The sequence below is a fragment of the Chrysemys picta genome, chromosome 5 (genome assembly GCF_011386835.1).
Source record: "Chrysemys picta bellii isolate R12L10 chromosome 5, ASM1138683v2, whole genome shotgun sequence".
NCBI lineage: Eukaryota > Metazoa > Chordata > Testudines > Emydidae > Chrysemys > Chrysemys picta.
The window spans coordinates 86,074,443-86,096,345 of NC_088795.1; the positions used below are offsets into that span (position 1 = coordinate 86,074,443).

The following is a 21,903-nucleotide window of genomic DNA, read 5'->3' on the forward strand; positions in this document are numbered from 1 at the left end:
GGAAGCAGGTAGTTCAGGTGCCCTACCAGCTTTTATATATTTCACAAAATCACTGTTTTGCCTGAGGCATTAAAATAAAGTATAGTGACATTAACAGACTGAAACTAAAGCCGCTACATTAAACATTTTAAATTAGTTAAGTCAGCAATGATGCTGAATACTTGACACCTATATAATTTTCTTTTCTTTCATTTGAGGAAAATCTGAAAATTAAGCATAAATTTTTCAGAGTAATTATCCATTGGCACAATTTACCAAGGGTCATGGTCAATTCTCCAGCCCTGACCATTTTTTAAATCAAGATCAGATGTTTTAGTAAAAGATATGTTCTAGGAATTATATTGAAGAAGTTCTAGGGCCTGTTTTGTTTGGGAGGTCAGACTAGATGATCAAAATGATCCCTTCTGGCCTTGGAATCTGAATCTATGGGGGAAAAAATCACTACATAAAACAGCAAGCACACCCCTCGCTTCATAGTAATAAATATAAATCTAGTCATTTTGTTCCATTTAGTAATCTGGGAAAGCAAGAGGGAAGATCTTATGTATGTTGGAAAATAAAGTTAACACTAATTACAAACATCAGTGCAGAACTTAATGGTGGAGTGTCCACTGAGTTAAATGTCCAACAGCACTGTGGGGGACAAATTAGTTTACATTTTGCCATTGCATAGATTTTAATAATGAATCTTACATTTTACGATACATAACATTCACCTGAAGATAGTGAAGCACTTTATAAACTTAAACCTCGGCCTAGAGTGAAGTAAGTCTCATACCCAATTTACAGTTAGGCAAAGTGTGACATGCACATTTAGAGGAGCCTAGGTAAGTTACTGAGAAGGGGGAGGGCAGAACTGGAATGAGAACAGGACTCAAGACTCCTAGGCCCTGGTCCCTGAGCCTAACAGGGGTGTTACCCTAGAAGTTTAGACACCAATTAAATTACCTACAAATTTCTCTAACAAAGGGTAAGCAAGGTTGTGGCCCTAAAGGAATTGCTAGGGTTTTCCCCAGGGGGCTTGTCTCTGACCTGCAGAGGGCTCCCCAGAGCAAGCTAGTCTTGTTGACCCCTGAAAGGACACCCATACCTAGGGACAGCAAATGTGAAAAATCGGGACGGGGTGGGGAGTAATAGGAGCCTATACAAGAAAAAGACCCCAAAATCAGGACTGTGCCTATAAAATCAGGACATCTGGTCACCCTACACATATCACCTTCTGCTCAAGGATTAACACACAAGCAGAAATTCTTCAAAAACAAATATTAAAAAAACCCTAAGAAGTTACAGGAAATTTAGAAAAGGAAGAAAGTGCATAGAAATAAAACAATAGAATTACATTCAAATACACAGCACAGCACACAAAGAGGCAGACTATATAACAATGTAATCATTCACTTAACACTAAGTCACGTTTAACATGTAACACTAACAATTATTTAATAACTACATTAATATTTACATTATCATTCTGAGCGCTGATCAGAGAATCATAGGACTGGAAGGGACTTCGAGAGGTCATCTAGTCCAGTCCCCTGCACTCATGGCAGGACTAAGTATTATCTAGACCATTCCTGACAAGTGTTTGCCAAACCTGCTCTTATAAATCTCTAATGATGGAGATTCCACAACCTAGTGCTTAACCACCCTGACAGGAAGTTTTTCCTAATATCCAACCTAAACTACCCTTGCTGCAATTTAAGCCCATTGCTTCTTGTCCTGTTCTCAGAGGTTCAGAAGAACAATTTTTCTCCCTCCTTGTAACAACCTTTTACATATTTGAAAACTGTTATGTCCCCCCTCAGTCTTCAGGGTGGGTTGGGGAAATCTCATTCAAACACAGGCATCCAGCTTTACTGACAGATGCACCTATATGTTCCTTACTAATAGATGGGGGAATTACACTTACTTCTATTAGCCCCTCAGTATCTCTTGAACCCTCAAGGTCCTTCTGTTCTGTCTCAGTGCTGTTCACCTCAGATGGTGCACGATGCTAACACTGATTATGGCAAGTAGCTGAGGAAGCGACAGTGGCCCTCCAACAGCAGTTACAGAGCTGCTGCTGGTGAAGGCTATTGGCTTGGTTGCTACAGCAATTGTTGCCAGGGCAATCTCAGGGTTCTCTTGCTGCTGCAACTCTTGCTTCTTGAGGTTTCTCGCAGGCAGTGTCTTTCTGGAACCCCAAAGCAACCCCCTGCCAAAGCCTCACAAGACTCCACCCAAAATCTAGCTAGTTTTGCTTGCTGCATCTTGTAAGTGGCAGCTCTTCGGAACCCCAAAGCAACCCCCACCCAAAGCCTCACAAGAGTCTACCCAAAGCTGCCTAGGAACCCTCTTCCCAGATAGGAGTCTGGTAGCTTTTGTTTTTCTTGAAGGTCCCAAACTGCTACAACGTCAGCCTTATATACACTTTCCAGCCTACACTGCTCATCTCTGATTGGTCGCCATTCAGTGGCATGATATTTTCTCCGTCTCTGATTGGTTGCTCTTTCAGTGGGATGATATTCTCTTAGCCAATCAGCTACCTGCTTTCTAACTCATGTGTACCTACATGTGACTGGTCCTCCCTGACACCATCTTGGGTTCTAGGAGTTCCTAGAAAGTTCTAGGTGATCTTTCCCTGTATCTGTATTTGGATTTTCTAAATTTAAACTATTTTTAATTTTTACTTATTTAAAGCCTTAATTTTATAACTAATTACTATTTTATGCAGACTAAAGTGTCCTGATGCTGTCACCACTCTTTTTATATCCAACTGAGAAAAAAATTACAAATTTAAACCCCCTTTTTCTGCAAGCCTTTATTCAGAACATTCATGGCAAAAATCTCTCACTACACTGGTAGTCCTCGCTTGAGCCTAGGGTAAAATAAGCATCCAAGTACTTAACTCAATTGACCTGAACAAAAGCAGTGAGAGAGTTTCTTTAATTCTGTACCTAATCAAAAAATGTTAACAAGTGAGCCTCCAGCAACACATCATTCAGTATGTGGGGTTTTTGTAATTCACTATTATCTTTCAGTTCTTTCTTTAATCTGATTGTAAACAAGTTTGATTTGAGTTTAAGCTTTAACCTATTTTTACTAAGACTTGAGCATAGTGGAATAAGGTGTCTTTATTCCCACATGGACATAAACATGTATACATGATCCACAACATACCTGACTAATGGTGCAGTGCTATGGCTGACATGAACCACTTTACCTAAACAAACAAGGGTAATCAAATGTTATATTTCATGGCATTAAAAAACAGATTTTTTACTACTCCATAATCCACACCCTAATTCAAGAGTTGGTACCATTAAGGTAATTAGGACTACTTGTGGAGTAAGGTAGTAATCAATGTGAAAGAGGGAGGCATAAATCTGTTCCTAAATTAGCCTGTCCTTGGAAAAAAAAACAAAAAAACAACAACTTACCATCCTATCAACATCAGTAGTGAATGCAATTGATTTACAATATTCTGCAAAAAGTATGACAGTACTTCTTTGCAGGTGCTCTAAATACTCTAGCAGCTCTCTTAGTTTTATCACGTCTCCTTAATAAGTAATAAGAACTTTGGCTGCCTCTCATGCAAAATAACCTGGATTTGTTGACTTTCAAGGTATACTGCAGGACTCATTTGTTTCACTTGCCTTTCAAAGAGAACCAGGAGAATTGAGCTATAGGCTGATGTATGATTTGAATTTTGTTTTTAATTCCAAGCTGCTACTTCTTGCAAGGGACGAGCTGCCTGAATTGCATTTTTGGTTTTGTAATTTTAAACAACTGTCAGGGTGGTCAAAGTCTATGGATGGGTGGCCTTTTTGTTATGCTGAATAAAAGAAATAAGTCAATAAAGCAGGGATCCAGTGGGAAAAATAGTGTGTGATGATATAATTGAAGACTGTCATAATACATGTGGACAAAGGATCTAATTAAGGTTGCACAGGCAACCTTAATTTTGGCATTTCCTAACATTTGAGTGTTTGACTTTGCAACCTTAATGTTCATCTAATTTAGTTTTCTATGTAATTTCCTAAATTAAAAAAAAGTAAAAATTTGTTCCACGTGATGACATTTTTGTGTTTTCATATTGACCCTTGATATGGAGCATAATCAGGATTGCGGTCTTTAAATCCACAGCATATATCCATTATCATATAGTCTTTAATTACATGAGCATATACTATTTTTTCCACCAGACTTGTGCCTCATTCAGTGCACAGGCTGGATGGTGAGCAGCTATTCAATATTAAATTTTCTCCTCATTGTTTAATATGTAGCCCCAAGCTTTATTTACTGCATGCTATTCTGCAGATAAGATTATTAATGTCTTCATGGGCTTTTTTCCTTTGGTATCTGAGGTCTTCACAAACACTAACTTATTTTCACAACACCCCTGTGAGATGAGTAGGGAATATCCCTGTTTTACAGATGGGGAACCAAGGCACACTGATTAAGGTAAAAAATATCCACTAATTTTGGGGTGTCCAATTGGAGACACTTAGGACCTGATTTTTCAGAGTACTTAGCATTATGTAGCACTTTATACACTCAAAGCACAGCTCCCCTTGCCTTCAGATGCAGCTGTCAGGGCTCAGTGCTGCTTCAGTTCAAAACCCAAAATATCAAGTTGGACACCCAGAAAATGAGGAACACACAATTTTAGTGGCCACCTGTGAATCTACCCAGAATCATATAGGAACTCTGATACAGGCAGGGGTAGAATCAGATTCACAAGGGCAGCATTCATCTGCAAAACCTGAGACCTCCTTTCTCTTCCTGCAATTCCTTGGCTGATCCACTACACGCCTTCCAATTTCTGCAAATGAGTCACAGATCTTACACACAACACTTTCCTTCACTACACAACTGTATTCATCCCCAGCACAGGCCTGTGCTGTGCACTAAATGAGGTTGGGCGCCTGTGGAAAAAATAATATGTGACCATGTAATCAAAGACTATCTTAATGCACATGTACAAGTGGGCCAAATTATGGTTGCACAGGAAACTTAATTCTGGCATTTTCTAACTTTCAAGTGCTTGTCTTTGCAAGCATTCCTTTAACATCATTTTTTTTATGTAATATACAGAGTAGAGCCTCTTCTGTGCTGTGCTTTCTGAGAGATTCCGTAAAGAAGTTGATGCCCAGGGGGAGGTAGGGTAGGGGCAAAATTTACTTTAAACCACATTTGTGCTACCAAGAGTCTTCTTCCCAGACCAGGCGACACTGTGGACACTAGTGTAAGTTAGAGCAGCCCCAGGACCACTTACACTGGCCTTTTGCTGCACCTGTTCTGCTGATCAACGTACTGTATTTGCCCAGTTTCTTGTGGGTCTTCTACAGCCACCAGACCAGTGACCAGAATGTGACCCAGTGTACTTATTGTTTTGTTTCTCTTTTACTTCCTGCTCCATTCTTCAGTCTCCCTTTATTTGTTTTTCACTCTGTCTGCTCCATTTTCCATTCTATTTTTTTCATTGGGTATGTTTCCTCTGTCCTCTCACTGCTTCTTCTATCAAGTGTTTTCTAAGTGCAATGCAAATGCCATAATTTTCAGATGAACTTTCAAACCATGTTCAAGTGGGTTTGAAATGAGGCAAAATGCATTTGTCTATCCTGGTCTCTAACTCCTATTTTTCAGTGAGGGTTATATTCCAGAGCATTATGATAGCACGTTAGCATGAAAACAGAACTCTCTAGAGGCTGTGTCTTGGCTATGCGTATTGGGAAATCCAGTGCAATCCACGCCTTATTTTACTCTGATTACAGGTCTCACTTTTACTCTCTCAAACTGCACAGCATAAAGCCAATGAAAAGGGTGATGGGTAAACAAAATAATGTCATATCAAATTCTCTGCTAACCTCATTGCCAGTGAAATTGCCTGACTGAACAACCATTTTTGTCAGTGCTGTGGAGATCAATTGCATCCACTTCTGAACACTAGTTTTATTACTCACAACTTGCTCAGATTTTATGCTCCTGAACAATTTTATTTGATGATGAAAATGTTATAAGCCAGGTCACAATACTACTTATTTTAGAAAGCCATTTAATGTTTTCTTGTGATCTAGCCCCCTTCTCCCCATTGATTGAGGACTATTTGAGGATAAGATTGGTTAAAATGCTTTGAAGTTGGAAAGTGCCATATAAGTGCTAGGTATTATTAATTGTAAAAATTCCCAAGGCTCAGGTTAAACTTGATCTGTATGGTTGTTTGTATCTGCAAAGTGCTGATGCCCATGGCAATAACATTCTTGTTATTTGGTTTGTTCTAATTTAACCAAAACACAGTCAACTGAGTGTATTATATTCCATGTCCTATAATGATTTTTGAGGGGTAAATCCACTGCGTTTACTTGTACAAATATTTTAGAAATCTAAATTCCATTTTTATTTTTGGAATATTGGGGTTGAAATACTGGAGTCATTCTTATCTGTTACATTCCTCTGTTGTACTGGTGTATTCACCAGATCTAGATTCACATTTAATGGGGTTTTAAAAAGCTGTGACCCTCGCCCCAGGATCGAGCATTCCATTGTTGCAGAGCTCACTTGGTAAACTTAAATTAGTTCCTCTTTTCTCAGTTTCTGGTTTGCAGAACAAACATTTACTGTAGTTTCCAATCTGTGTGTTCCTCTTGGACCTCACCCCTCCACGTGCTCAGTGCCTTGAGCTCTCACTGAAGCTAGTGAGATTTGCACCCTTAATTTTGTTTACAGTGTTGTTGTAGCCATGTTGGTTCCATGATATGAGAGATACAAGGCAGGGGAGGTCATATCTTTTATAGGACCAACTTCTCTTGGTGAAAGCTTGTCTCTCTCACCAACAGAAGTTGGTCTAAAGAAAGATAATACCTCCCCTGCCTTGTCTGTCTCTCCCTGAATTCTGGCACCCTGTGCTTCACAGGCTCAGGCTCTTTGGCCCTTGATCCTGCAAGCTGCTCCACTGATTTTAGTGGGGCTGTGCAGGCACACAGGGTGCCCCCATGCCAGGCAGTTTACAGGAACAGAGCCTCAGCGTAGGGGAAAACAGATTTGTGGTGAGGAATTGGCAATATGTGTCATATGAGTGTGGAGCTCCTATGGACAACCACATACAGGAACAGATATGAGCACATATGTGTAGGAGATGTGCTGGCTGATGATCAAAGCATGGAACTTTGAAGTTAGGCTCTCCAGTGTTCTAATCCTGGCTCTGACACCCTCTCTGGCCTTCTCTTAATTTTTCTACCTCAGTTTCCTCATCTATAAAGGGGAGATTATATTACCCACTTGCTTCCCTATGTCATGGAGATGTTGTGAGGATTAACTCCTTAATATTTGTGAAGGGCTCCAAAGATGAAAAATACTAGTATACATAAATAGATTGTTGACACACAGGAGTTCCATTCTCTCTTCTGCAAAATATACCCAAACTGCATATATATTTGCAAGCTGCTGTGGTTATGAAATCTTCTAAATGCAAGTTAAAACAGGTAAGGCTAAGGATCTGTTGTGCAACCAAGTAAAAGGGCTTGGGTTTAGTTTATTCACACTAAGAGATTTACTATCAGCTTGAGGAAATAGTGAATAGAAATCAGTTTAGTAATTCCACTTACCCATTAGTTCTTTTCCAGATTGCTGAATTAATTATGCTGATAGCTTTAATCTTCTACAGAACACTAATTAAAAAGGCTACTTTTTGATTGCAACAACTAACCATAATCATTTCAATCCCTTGTCTGCTCTGAGTGTGTTTGTTTAGCAATAATATTTGCATGGTATAATTTAAATGTTGATTTCATTCTGGTGCTAGAGAATCACTTTGAGTGTCTCTCCTTCCAGATGGCTATCAGCTTGGACTCATCATTGATAGGCCCAGGAAGAGGGTGGCAAAGAGTTAAGTTTGGGTGAGGGTTGGCTCTGAGTCCTTGGAAAAGGGTTATATCTGCTGCAAAATTAAATCAGAAACTTTCTAGGGAAAGTTGGTCCTGTATGCTCCCAGAGAGGTAATAATGAGCGGTTTAATTCAACTGCAAGGGGTTTGATTGTATAAGACTTATTAAAGATTTTGGTATAATAAATCCCAGCATTTTAGTATTTCTAAAATGCATAAATTGATCAAACTATCACTGATAAAATGATTGTGGGGCAGTTTTTACTTTATTTCTTAATAGCTGTGGTAAGAAATTAACTTTAAGCAACTGGCTTTTGAAAATCCTGCTGCATATACTGTGTATGGTGTCTGTTAACTTGAATTCTGCTTTGATAATTGTCTATCAATTTGATAAGTAACCTTATGTAAGCATTCCGTAAGCAAAAAAGCTCTGAGGATAGTTTCTACATTCTTTATTTTAGGCTTTTCCCTGGGAAGTGAAGCTAGTTATCATCCTTGCAACTTGATTAAGTTGCCTATGATCTAATGTCTATATTTCTTACCAACACTGGCAAGTGATGTCTCAGTACAGGGTGGGAGTGTTTGCTCCCACTTCTATCTATAAGGAGGCTTTAGAGCTGTGGGATGGAACTGCTTTCCAGGTGCAAAGCATCTTGCTTTAATAGAAATGAAATTGGCTTTGCACTTGTTTAGAAATTGAAAGTTCTGTGCAGTGTCTACTAGACCATCTTAAATAATGCATTAGAGAGAGCGAGAAAGCTCCCATTCTGCTGAAACCAAATCTGATTTAACAATGGTTAGGACTAAGGCTGAAGTAAATCAGTTTTTTTAAAAATACTTGTTCCTAAACAGTTTTATAAATTAAAAAACTAAGTTACACTTGTTCAAGAAGCTGCAAATGTACCTGGCTTCCTCGCATGGGGACTTGGGATGCTGAGCCTGCAAATTACTGAATGTAAATAGATCCACATTGAAGTGAATAGGGCTCTGCCTTCCAGCAGCTCAGAGAATTGCCCCTAGTCTCCCAAGAAGTCAGTGTTAGAGGCAAGACCAGAAACTATGGCTCCTAGCAGCTATGTCCAGGTCTGCACTACCAGACTACAGTGCATCCAATCAGATCACTTAATCTCTGTATCTTTATTTCTGTCTCTCAAATGGAGATAATACTGATCTGACTCCCCTGTGTGGGTACCCATCCCATGGCCCTCTTGCTTAATGCAAAGCTAGCATCTAGTTTATGGTCACTGCCATGTAATGACTTGGTGAGGTGTGTGGGAAAAACAGTTCACCACCTAACAAATATGTGGTCCAACTGTCAGACCAGTGAAAATATTTTATGCAGGAGTATGTTACGAGAGGCAGCTTCAAGGGAAGGAAACTTAGATGAGGAGAAAGGGGCTGTTGGTACTACACTGTCCAGCAAGATGCCCTGATGTGTGGTGTCAAAGCAGCATTGAACAAGCTAAGGATGGGAACATCTCTCGCCCCTGACTTTATGGACTCAGTCGGTGGGGCCGACGTGGAGAGGGATAGTCATGAGATGACAAAAACTGACATCTCAACAACTTGCTAGGAAGGGTGGGAGGAAGCTCTTTGCAAGGACAATAGCAGTCAGGAGACATGGGACTTTACCTTCCACCACCCTCAATTACACACCTCTCCCATGCGGCATACTAACAGCGACTTGTCTCCTGCAGCAGGAGAATAGGGCTCCAGGGTTCTACTCCTGGTTCTGCCACTAAATTCCTGGGTGACCGTGGGCAAGTCTCTTAACTTTTCTGACTCCCCATCTATAAAATGGAGGTAACGTTAGTGAATTACCTCACAGGGGGACAACGCATTGTCTACATTTTAATTATTTTATTAATTTTATTAATTAGTTTATTATAGTGCGAAGTCTATTAGTTGGTGCCTGCTGCAGCTGGGGTAGCAGTACTCCGGGTAGACTGCCCCTGTCAGCAGGGCCGCCCAAAGGATTCAGGGGGCCTGGGGCAAAGCAATTTCGGGGGCCCAGTCCATAAAAAAAAAAGTTGCAATACTATAGTAACATGTATTTGGAAATGTAAACAATAACCAGTGAAATACATTTAAACATTTTTTAATAATTTGAAAATACATGAAACACATTATTTAAAAACATTAAATGCTTTAATGGTATGTATACATTTGCAATTACATAATGGGCTGTCGCTGGGTGATGGTGATGGTTGGTGCCAATGGGCTGTCGCTGCCTGGGGGTGGCGCTACTGTTGCCCAGGGCTGGGTGGGGAGGTGGGCTCTGGGTTGGGGGGTGCCCGGCTCAGAGGGGCTGGGCTCGAAGCTGGGGGTCAGGGCTGTGGGGGGGATGGGGTCGGGGGGTGTCGGGCTCAGAGGGGCTGGGCTTGGAGCTGGGGGTCAGGGCTGGGGGTGGATGGGGTTGGGGAGGTATCTGGCTCAGAGGGGCTGGGCTTGGAGCTGGGGGTCACGGCTGGGGGTGGATGGGGTCGGGGGTGCCTGGCTCAGAGGGGCTTGGCTCAGAGCTGGGGATCAGGGCTGGGGGGGTGCCCGGCTCAGAGGGGCTTACCATGCTGCTTACCCCCCTCTCCCAGAGCCTCAGCGAGCCGCGTCCAGGAGCTTCTGCCGCTCGGCCTGCTGGAGCTCGCAGCCCCACCCCCTTACCACGCAGCTCCAAGTGGGAGGACCTCAGGCCCCGCCCGAGCCATGCCACTGCCGCGCTGTCCAGGGCCGCTCCTGGAAGCGGCGCACTGAGGTGCCGGGGGATGGGGGAAGGTGAAGTCGGAGGGAGGGGGGAGCCTCCGACATTCTCGTGGGGGCCCCTGTGGGGCCCGGGGCCTGGGGCAAATTGCCCCACTTGCCCCCCCTCTGGGCGGCCCTGCCTGTCAGTAGCCTAACTATGCTGCCTTTCACAGAGTTTTAAGACAGGGAGGTTATCAGAATATATGTAAAATGAGAATTACTAGAAGGGGTTTGAAGAGGAGAAGGTTTAGCAGAAGCATTTGCTGTGGAAAGAGAATCTGATTTATAAAGACAATGAAAGAGAAACAGCAGTGGGTCTTCTAGCCATGCTGAAGGGGTGGCAGAGTGGTCTAAGCACAAAACTTTGAGATATTTAGACACCAGTTCAAACCTAGACAGGATTAGATCAGCTATACATCTTCAAGATAGATAGACTTAGCTCCATGCAGTTTGCTGTGGGAAGTATTCTGGCCAGCCTTAAAAACTGGAGCTCAATGTGGACATTGGAGAGTATATGATGCATCTTGCAAGAGGAGGCTTTCTCAGTGTCATTACACAGAACATCCTCCCACTCACTCACCCATCTTGTGCTGCAGTTGGCAGGTGTCCGCCACCCCAGCGGACATGGCCTTCTATTCCAGTGGTGCTTTATGTATATACTTTAGAGAGTGTTCTCGATAAAAAGTGCTGTGTATAATGTTACAGGATACTACTCAGCCTGGACATACTGAATCAAGATGTTTTCTTTTGGGACATATCCAGGGAACAGATTTCTTTTCCCCTGATAACCATCATTACCGTTAATGGTTAAAATAGCTGAATTAGAGAGTATGAGGATAAATTCTAACGAACAGGACTGATTTTGTGACAAAGGCCCCACAAAGGGCTAGAAACCAGTCAGATCATCCCACCAGGGAACATCACTGTCACAGGGAGTATTTCTTGGTAGCTATGGGCAAGTGGAACAGTCTTACGCTGCACCCTGTCTACACGGGTATGTTGGGGGAAGGCTGGAATAGGCCTAACCCCTCTGTGTTCTGACTCTTCTGGGTTGCTGAACATTCCTTCCCTTGGGGACCATTGCAATCTGGACAGCAGTCAAGCATTTAGAAGATGGAAAATGCCACATTAAGTCTTATAGTTCAATCTCAATGCTGCCCTCTTGTGTTTATCCCTTGGAATGGTGTCATGAGGTATGTTAAACTATTTTATTAATTAATACAAGATATCTAGGGTTGCCAACTGTCTAATCACACAAACACCCTTGGCCCTGCCCCTGCTCGCTCCATCACCCCTCCCTCCTTTATTTGCTCTCCCCAACCCTCACTCACTTTCCTTGGGATGGGGCAAGGAGTTGGGATGTGGGCTCTGGGCTGGGGCTAAGGGGTTTGGAGTGTGGGAGGGGGTCTCTGGGCTGAGCCTGGGGAAGGAGGCTGGGATGCAGGAGGGGATGTGGGCTCTGGGAGGGACTTTGGGTGCAGGGGGGGACTATGGGCTGGGGCAGAGGATTGGGGTGCAGGCTCTGGGAGAGAGTTTAGCTATGGGAGGGGGTTCTAACCTGGGGCAGAGGGTTGTGGTGCAGGATGGGGTGTGGGGTACTGGCTCCAGGAGGGGGCTCAGGGCAGAGGGTTGGGGTTCAGGAGGGGATGAGGGGGGGCAGGCTCCAGCCAGGCAGTGCTTACCTCAGGCGGCTCCCGGTCAGCAGCGCAGCAGGGCTAAACAGGCTCCCTGTCTGCCCTTGCTCCACGCCACTCCTGGAAGCATGTCCGGCCCCTAGGTGGAGGGGAGGCAGGTGGCTCTGTGTGCTGCCCCTGCCCCCAGTGCTGATTCAGCAGCTTCCGTTGGCCAGGAACCGTGGCCAATGGAAGCTGCAGGGGTGGCATCTGCAGGCAGGGGCAGTGTGCAGAGACCCCACCTCCTCCCCTTGCCTAGGGACCAGACATGCCGGCTGCTCCCGGGAGTGGTGCAGAGCCAGGGCAGTTAGGGAGCCTGCCTTAGCCCTGCTGTGCTTTCAGACTTTTAGCAGTTTAAAATCTCCTGGATTGGCTTCAGTTTTCTCCAGGAGATTAAGCCCAATTCTGGGAGACTCACGGCAAAACTGGGAGAATTGGCAACCGTAAGAGATCATATGACACTTGTAGAGACTTCTCACTAACCTTGTACACAGTAAATTCCAGCACAGGGCATGCAATGTTCACTTCAGACCTGAATTCCAATTGGTGTAATCTACAAGCCAAGCTGAAAGAAAACAGTAGTCTTAAAGGTGGGGTGGGTGACCTTTAGAAACCAAAATCCCGTCGTCATCCTACCTCCATGTCCACCCTCAGAGGAGATAGCTCAAGGGAAAATTCTGTCAGAGGAAGCTTGTGGAGTTTTTCTAACACCTTCTCTCTTACCCAGCAGGGGGCATCTGTTGTATAGATACTCACTAATACACAGCTAGGCCCAAAAGCATTCAATAAGCTTTAATATCCAGATGTGGTGGGGTTGATCAGAACCTAATGACGATTGCACAGAATGTAGACACAGACTCAGACTCCTATTGAAAGAGCAGCATTGCAGATGACTTGCTTTAGAACCAATCTGAGCTATCCAAAGGTTCACAAAACACTTAATATTGCATACAGCCTTAATAATGAGGCTGTATATGTAACACACACGCCTCCTGCGTGTGGTGCTCTGTCCCATCTAGTGGTGCTGAGAACACTTAGAGAAAGATATTGAGTTTGCTCTACAGCCTTAGCTAATAGCCATATGGCTTTTAGTTCATGCTGTAGAGGCTCATGCACTAAGCTCCAGAGGCCCCAGGTTCGATCCTGCCCACTGATAACTGGGGTCTGTCGGTGTTACATATACTAACACTCCTCTTTCTGACACAGTTTAGTTACTGATGGGAGATCAAGATGTTATTACGGAAGTCCCAGCAGCACTGAAACGGTTGGCCAAATACATGGTGCGTGGCTTCTATGGGGTAGAGTACTCACTGGTCCTTGATGTGTTGATCCGATACCCCTGTGTGAAGGAGGATGACTTGCTGCTACTGCTCAAGTATGAACGCAAACAGTTGCGCACTGTCCTCAACACGCTCAAGGCAGATAAATTTGTCAAGCTGCGCATGCGGGTTGAAACAGGGCCCAATGGGAAGAGTACAAGGCATAATTACTACTACATCAACTACAAGGTGCTGGTGGATGTGGTGAAGTACAAACTGGATCATGTGCGCCGGAAGATAGAAGCAGATGAGCGGGATTCAACTACCAGGTCCTCCTTCAAGTGTCCGTCTTGCTTCAGCACTTACACAGACCTGGAAGTAAATCAGCTGTTTGACATATTCACAGGTATGCCAGCTAGACTGCTCATCCACTCTCATCCTTCAGGAAATTGTTGGCAGCATTAAATGTGTCTGCACCTGTGCACGTTTCGTAATAGAACCAGGTTGGTTGGGTTTTGTTTTTGGACAGTTGCCCTAAAAAAAGTACAAGGAAATAATTGGGCTTGTAGAATGAGCTGTGGTGAAGAGGAAGGATATTCTTGTAGCTAAGATGCAGCCCTGGGATTCAGATTAGTCTCAGCTCTGCTATGGACTTGCTGTTTGACTTTGGCCAAGTAGTTTAACCAAGTTTTACATGTCTTTAATTTCCTCACCTTTTAAAATGCAAGTAAGTTGTCCATTTCATCTGGGTGTTGTGAGGTTAAATTAATTTAATGATTATAAATGCATGAAGATCCTGAGGCAAGATGCCATAAAGTACTAATAAAACAATTTGAAATACTATATTTTAAAAAACATTAACTAATTCTCCTAACACCAGAGTGGGAGGTATAAGCATCCCCATTCTACAGATAGGGCAACTGAGACATAGAGGTTCAGGGTCTTCCCAAAGCCACATAGCAAGTCAGGAGCTGAGCTGACATAAGAACTCAAGAGTTTCTGCCTCCTCTTCAAGCCAACTGAACCAGAAGTTGCATTTCAAATTCACTGGACAAGGCATGGGGAGGTGTGATGCAATGGCAATCTGACACCTACCTACACTATAAACAGCTGGGGAGCTGGTAAGGATGAATGAACCAGAAAGAATTAACAAAGCTTGATTTTGATATTGTAAAGGGAATTTGCAGGGCTGTGTGCTGGCAAAATCCTTGGCTTGTAAACTGAGCAAATTTGATCTGTAAATCATTGAAACAATAAATATGGAAGCAGCTGATGGTGACACTTTTACAGAGTAGCTTTTCAGAGTAGAACTATACGCTTCAAACAGGTTCCTTGAGGTAGAGGTACTAGTTTTCACTGCTGGATTCAGCTAGAAATAGCACCATTGTGTTTAAAAGGACACTGTCAATTTAAACATCAAATCTGCCAGAAAATATTTTACCTCTTGTTCCATGTTACATCTAAGATGAATGAACAAGTATAAGATATTAGAGAGAAGAAATTGACTATACAGAAGATGTTGCCAAATGCACAATTTCTCTTTCCTCTGGTAGTCTGTTTGTGTGGATCTTTTACACAAGTGTGTCATAATCAGAGGCAAATGTGATTGTAGAACTCTCGTTATTCCCCAGGATTCAGAGGCAGGAATAGTATCAGCAACTGCTTTTTAACAAAAATGTTTTGAAATTAACAGATTTCAAGTTGATTGTGTCCCTTCAATAAACGGTTGTAGCATGGAACTGAGTTGTTCTTCAAAAGTCTTATTCATTGGAGGAGCAAATTCCTTGGCAAAGCTCACTGCTAAATTTTTGTATCTTTTACTAATCTGTAAATTTCAAATGGGGGTGATGTTGCAGAGACTTTCCGCTGCACCTACTGCAATGCTGAAGTTGAGGAGGATGCCTCTGCACTTCCCAAACGAGATGCTCGAACCTTGCTAGCAAAATTTAATGAACAGATTGAACCCATCTTTGCACTGCTGCGGGAAACTGAAGAGGTTGTTCTACCACATGATTTGCTTGAGCCTCAGCCAACGGAAATTCCAGAGCTATCAGAAAGGTATGAAGAGAAATCTCTTCTCAATACAAGTTATAACTTATGGAAACCAAATCTTTTCTGGCTCACTTCTTCCAGAGCATAATTTAAGCTAAACTTGTAAAGCTTTCTTCCCATGTAAGTGGAGGACAGAAAGTGGCCCAAGATGGTGAGGTGAAATCATGCTGACTAGAATCATGAATTGTCTTTCAAAAGGCCACTAAGGCCTATTTTTACATAATTTTAGTTCTGACTCCTGTGCATATAAACGTTTGGCAGCTTTTCGTCACTGTGCCTTCCTTAAAACTACCAGCCGACTCCTTCTCTGTATCTGCCTAAGATCCTGATAACTACTTAAAAAATTAGAACTGACAATTTGCTAGGCTCTCCTTCACTTCTTTCCCTCCATCTTATTTTTCATGCCAATCTCTTCCTTCTCCTATATCTCCAAACCAGTTATCTGCTCTCTTGCTCCTGACTCCTTCCACTCCTAACCTTAATCCCCTTCAGTCACCCATCTGTCTCAATTTCCTTTCCACATTCAAACATGCCCTTGTTTTCCTCTCTTTTTAAAACGCCATTGGATTCACTCTCACAGAACCCTCCTCCTCCTCCTCCCCTTCGGCCTCTGTTCCTACTACTCTGCACTAAATAGTTTCTAATATTTCCCTCTTCAACTTTTTGCCATGTGGCTTTCTCCAACTTTCCTTCACAGAAATTACTCTCAGGAAAGTCCCCGATAACTGTTGCTTGATCAAGTTAAGCCCTCTTCCACTCCCCCCCACCCCCCGTGGCAATGTTTCTGATCTCTCTACTCCCTCTGACATGATATGTTGTTATTCCCACCTCAATTTTGTCGCCCCCCCCCACGCACACACACACACCTTTCTGAAGTCTTTGTGTGGATTCCCATGGTCCTCTACATCTTTTTTTCCATCTATGTTCCATGACTGATTTGTTCCTCATCATTGATACTATTACTATTTGACTCCCAGATCTGCCTAGCTGACAGGCTATTTTTGTTTTGTTTTTTAAATTTCCCACTTAAGCCCTGTCCTCTCCTCTTTTCTTAATCCTTCCTATTACCCGAGCTCACGGCCTTGATGTCACTTTTGATTCTCCTCTGCCTCCTTTCCTGCACTCCCAGGCCCTCAAGCACATCTTACTGCTTCTTTCTTTACATTTCCAAAGTTCCAGCCCCCCCAAAACTACTCGTTGGCAGGCTTTCCTAACACTTCCTCCTTGACTACTGCTATTTACTTCTTACTCACTTTCAGCGTTCTGTCTCCATCCCTATTTGTATCTTTCTGCACACCTGCCCAACAGCTCCTTTGTCTCCTCTAAACTTTGTCATCCTTTCACAAAGTCTAGAATGGAGTCTCTCTAATGCTGCACTGAAACAAGTTCTTGCTTAATATGTGCCAAGTTCCATGCATAGAAAATAATAAAGAAAGAAACCTAAAATCCTTTTCTGTGCAACATTATAGGTTCACTGTTCTTTCTACTCTCTTTGTCTTGTATTGTGCCTGAGTGGTTTGTGTTTTTGTCTTTTCCAGAACTGCTTAACATACAGACCTGTGTTAGTTTGGCATATCTGTAGTATATGGCACTCTAAAAACTCCCAATTATTAAATGTATGTATTTACCCCTCAAACTCAAAGATTTTTTTTTTTCACATTGGGGAGAGTTTCTTTCTTCTTAAGTTTGTTATATTTCTCTCAATACTAATTTTAGCTTCTCTTGTTCTCTTTACTCTCTACTGTGAAACCATTACATTAATCCTGACAATACACTTGATCCAAAAATGTGTTCTAGAAAAGAGTATGCAGCTATTAAGGGCTCAGAACCACACACATTAATCATGGATTGGGGAGGAGATTATTTTTATCTCAAAATACAGTGTAGCTGGCCAAACTGAAATTAATCTGGTCAGTTTCCTTGATTTGAGAGATGAGGTGGTGGTGTTGTGTTTTGGGCAGGGGGGAGGAGACTGAGGGGGCTTTTAAATACCCTAGGGTTTGGGAGAGTGACACCCTGCAAGCAAGAATTAAACTTTTTTCCTTCAGCTTTGAACAGAAGGTATGTTCAAGCATCCTAGACTCCAGTAGCCATCCTGAGAAATGGGCCAACAAGAATTCATCTGTCAGTAATATGTATGTTCAAAACTTGGTCATTGATGTCCAAGATTCTGAACCAAAGACGAAAGGGAAGGAAAAAGTGACTAAAGAACATCCTATATGGATGTCACAAAGTACTGTACAAGGAGCATCTTCATATGCAACTGACTCCAATACTGGTAAGACAAAGTTTGAGAACCTAACATTTGAATGTATGGTCATGTTTTGATATGTCCATGGAGTTAGGAATGTACTGTAATTAATTATCTCCTCACCACCACATTAGTAGCTGGTGGATGCTCAGCACTTTTGAAAACTGTCCTCATGTAAGTCCTAAATACAGACTTAAGAACCTTGCTTTAGGCACCAAGTTCTGAAAAATCCCAGTCTTTTAGTAGCCTTCTATTTTAAAATATCTTCTTGAACGATGTATTCTATGTAACAACAAATCTTTGTAAAGCTCTTCTAAATCTGGGAATAGCAGGAAACTGAATGCTTCTTTGGGATATTTATATCTGTACAAGTACCTACCTGGGAGACTTCTGCTAGTAGAGGGCTCTTTAAGCAAGCAGACAAAAGCTTAACAAGATTCCATGGCTGGAAGCTGAAGCTAGATAAATTCAAGCTGGAAATGAGGTGTATTAAGAGGGTAACTAACCATTTGAAAATCTTGCCAAGGAAAGAGGTGGATTTTTTTCATCCCTTGAAGCCTTTAAATCAAGGTTTGGTATCTATATAAAAGATAATGTCTGAGCTAGAATGTATGACCTTTGATATATAGGAGATAAGATTAGTTGATACTAGTTCCTTCTGGCCTTTACAAATATAAATCTACACAGGACAAGGTTTTTCAAATGCTAGTAGTGATTCAGCATGTTCACCTAGCCTAGAGACACTTTAAAGTGTACTAACTTTCAAAAAGTGCTGGGCACTCCTTTTTGAAAATTGGGCCCTTTCTGGGCACCAAGTTTGAGAGACACCTTATTCACTGATCACTTACGAAAACGCTGGCCTCAGACTCCAATAGCTGAACATGAGGTTTGGATTAGATTTATGAACAAAAATCTGAAGGTTTAAAGGAATATTCTGTACATAAGGTTCGGGGGCAAATCTACTGATAAGCAGGAAACTAGTATTAACCACAGAACAAACCATTAAAGTAGGTCAGTTTAATCAAAAATGATCTTGTTCAGAATTTTTCAGTAGAGGAGTAACATACAAAGTGCTAGATGCAACTACAAAAAAATATCTTCAGTGGCTCAATGCTTCTAAGATAACTTAAATAAGAAGCTATATTTCAAACACAAATCTAATTTTATTTCCTGATACATCTGGTGCTGAATTACAGAAGCAGCCAGGGTGCCATGTTTAGAAAACCATTGAAACAGGTATGCTCAAAATCAGATATCAAAACTACAGCTGAGATGGCGCTCTCTCTATTTTAAAGGAGGGCTGGAGGTGCATTTACTGTCCATATCTCTCCATCCCATTTTAATATACTTCATATACCCTGCTTATAAATGAACAGGAAAACATTCATTCCATTCGCTTGTGAAAGATGTCTTATCCTTTGATTGCAATTGTCAAACTTAAATAGGATTGTTCAAGGGGAAAATTACTGGTTTATTTACATGTTAATTGCGTATGGCTTATTTGGTGCTCTTTTGTTTTTGGGAACAGAAATGTCCAAAGAAACTGATGACTATGTTAAGGAAGTTGTTACTGATAATGAAGTAATAAAGACTCTTCTCATCCATGAATCTAAGTCTTCCTCTGGCACAGGGCATCCCCCTCCTCTTGCCAAAAACAAACTGCATGAGTCAGAAAGTGACACCAGTGAATCAGAGGAGGAGGCCAAACATGCAAAACCTGTGGTAGTTAAAGCAGCAGGGAGTGACTTGGAACAAGAGGAACAGGAAACACTGGATCCTACAGTAATGGTTGCTGGACAGGCCCACTTGTACAGTGAAGTTAGTGACAATCCAGAGCTAGTGTCACTTATGACAGATGAAGAGAGAGAAGTTTACATCAAGGTGGGACAAGAAATGTTCCAGTCTGTCTTTGAGTGAATGAATTAAAAAGCAATTGTACTGCACATGTAAGTTTTTTAGAAGTGCTGTATGAAATTCCTGTTGTAGCTTAACCTACAGTTGTTGCTGGGTGAAACAAATGTAAAGTTCAGGATATTTTTTGTGAAGGTGATGGTATAGTCTAAATGTGCTCTTTGGAGAGCTTGCTATTTAATTTGTACTTGTGTTGCTTCTCCAAAGCAACAAAGTGAAGATGTTGCAAATAACCTTGGTTGGTTTCAAGCTAGAGAATTTAAATTGTTTCCATATAGTTCCTGTTTGTGAAACAGTCCTAAATTTTGTTTAATATGTTAAGTATTGTAATGAAAAAACAAAATGTAATGCTTTAATTACTTTAGAAGCAGGAATCATCCTGTCTGATCAATAAATAAATCTCAACAGGACACAATTGTCTGAGTGCTAAAATAAATGCCTAAAACCAAGTGACAGTCAGAACCTAAAAGGATTTAACAGGCCATGTAATCCATCTCCCTGCCAAGGTGTTGTTAGATTAATTTCCGTTTCTTGATAAGTGCGTTAAACTCATCGCTACTGTAACCTTCACGCCAACGTGTCCAACGATTCTTCTGGAGTGGATGCTCTTATTGTGGTGGAGTATTACAGGCAGAGCAATCAGAAAGGAATGTCCCTGCAACAAATCCCTGCACCCAGATTTCTCTCTCTAGAGTTAATACTAATACTTGAAATCAAAGCAATGAACAGTCATAACAGTTTGATGGCTAATTTAAAGAGAATTATCTGGATTAGAAAAAACTGTCTATTCTCCCCGCCCCTCCCCCCAAAAAACCCCCACACAGCTAAAAAAAGATTACTAAGTGCTCTCTAACTGATCCCTTTTGGGATGGATCAGAATTTAAAAAAAAAAAAAAAAAAAACACCTCAGGGTAAAGTGTGAGCGAAGTCCCAGAGAAGAGGTGGGTTCCTCCATAGGAAATTACCTCATTCATAGAGTCCGAGGCCAGAAGGGACTATTGCAATCATCTAGTCTGACCTCCTGTACAACACAGGCCAGAGAATTTACCCACACTAATTCCTAGAGCATATGTTAGAAAAAAAATCCAACCTGATTTAAAAATTGCCAGGGATGGAGACTCCACCATGACCCCTGGTAAACTGTTCCAATGATTAATTACTCCTATTATTAATTTCTTATTTCCAGTCTGAAGTGCTCTAGCTTCAACTTCCAACCCCTGCAGCATGTTAGTCTTTGGCTGCTAGACTGAAGAGCCCATTATTAAATAGTTATTCCCCTGTAAATATTTATAGACTGTAATCAAGTCACCCATTAGCCTTCTCTTTAAGTTCAATAGAGTGAGCTCTTTGAATCTACCATAAGGCATGTTTTCTAATCCTTTAGCAGTTTCTTCTCTGAACCCTTTTCAATTTATCAACATCCTTTTTTGAATTGTGAGCACCAGAACAGGCCATACTATTCCAGCAGAGGTTGCACCAGTGCCAGATACAGAGAAAAAATAACTTCTACTGAAGATTCCCCTCTTTATGCATCCCAGGATAGAGTTTGTTCTTTTGACCAGTGTCACACTGGGAGCTCATGTTCAGTTGATTATCCACCATGCCCCCCAACTCTTTTTCAGAGTCAGCTTCCCAGAGTAGAGTCCCCTATCCAGTCTGTTTCTATGGTCTGTTGTTGGTTCCTAGATGTACATGTTTACATTTTACATGCAGTTTTTAAACTAGGAGATGGGGGGGGGGGGGGTTGAGGGAGAAGCCGCCTGTTGCAGAGGAGCACGTGGATCGGACAGCGACTTCTTAGATTCTCTAGGTTATAGTCAGGAGCAGAGGATGGAAGAGGATAATGTGAGGGCCAGATCAGATGAGAAACATTCCCAAAGAATTAGACACATCAGAAAAGGGCAGACAAATAAACAGTGACAAGTTTTTAAAGTGCTTGTACACAAAAGCTAAAGTCTAAATAATAAGATGGGTGAACTAGAGTGCCTCGTGATAAAGGAGGATATTGATATAATAAGCATCACAGAAACCTGGTGGAGTGAGGATAATCAATAGGACACAATTATTCCGGGGTACAAAATATATCGGAAGAACAGAACAGGTCGGGGGGGGAGGAGGGGGACTATGTGAAAGAAAATGTAGAATCAAATGAAGTAA

The 21,903-nt window shown here is 42.0% G+C and overlaps 1 protein-coding gene across 3 annotated transcripts; it reads left to right on the forward strand.

Moving 5' to 3' along the window:
* Positions 1–7,805: 7,805 nt before the first annotated feature.
* On the forward strand, positions 7,806–20,558 carry LOC101944498 (general transcription factor IIE subunit 1-like). Of its 3 annotated transcripts, none has more exons than XM_065596810.1 (5): positions 7,806–7,866; positions 13,480–13,938; positions 15,389–15,590; positions 17,633–17,862; positions 19,364–20,558. In XM_065596810.1, the coding sequence occupies exons 2-5, from the start codon at positions 13,491–13,493 to the stop codon at positions 19,750–19,752; spliced, it is 1,269 nt and encodes a 422-aa protein (XP_065452882.1). In that variant the 5' UTR covers positions 7,806–7,866; positions 13,480–13,490; the 3' UTR covers positions 19,753–20,558. The 3 variants fall into 3 exon arrangements, with proteins under 3 accessions (XP_065452882.1, XP_065452881.1, XP_065452883.1); XM_065596809.1 differs by having other exon boundaries at positions 7,836–7,976; XM_065596811.1 differs by lacking the exon at positions 7,806–7,866 and adding an exon at positions 11,684–11,793.
* Positions 20,559–21,903: the final 1,345 nt, after the last annotated feature.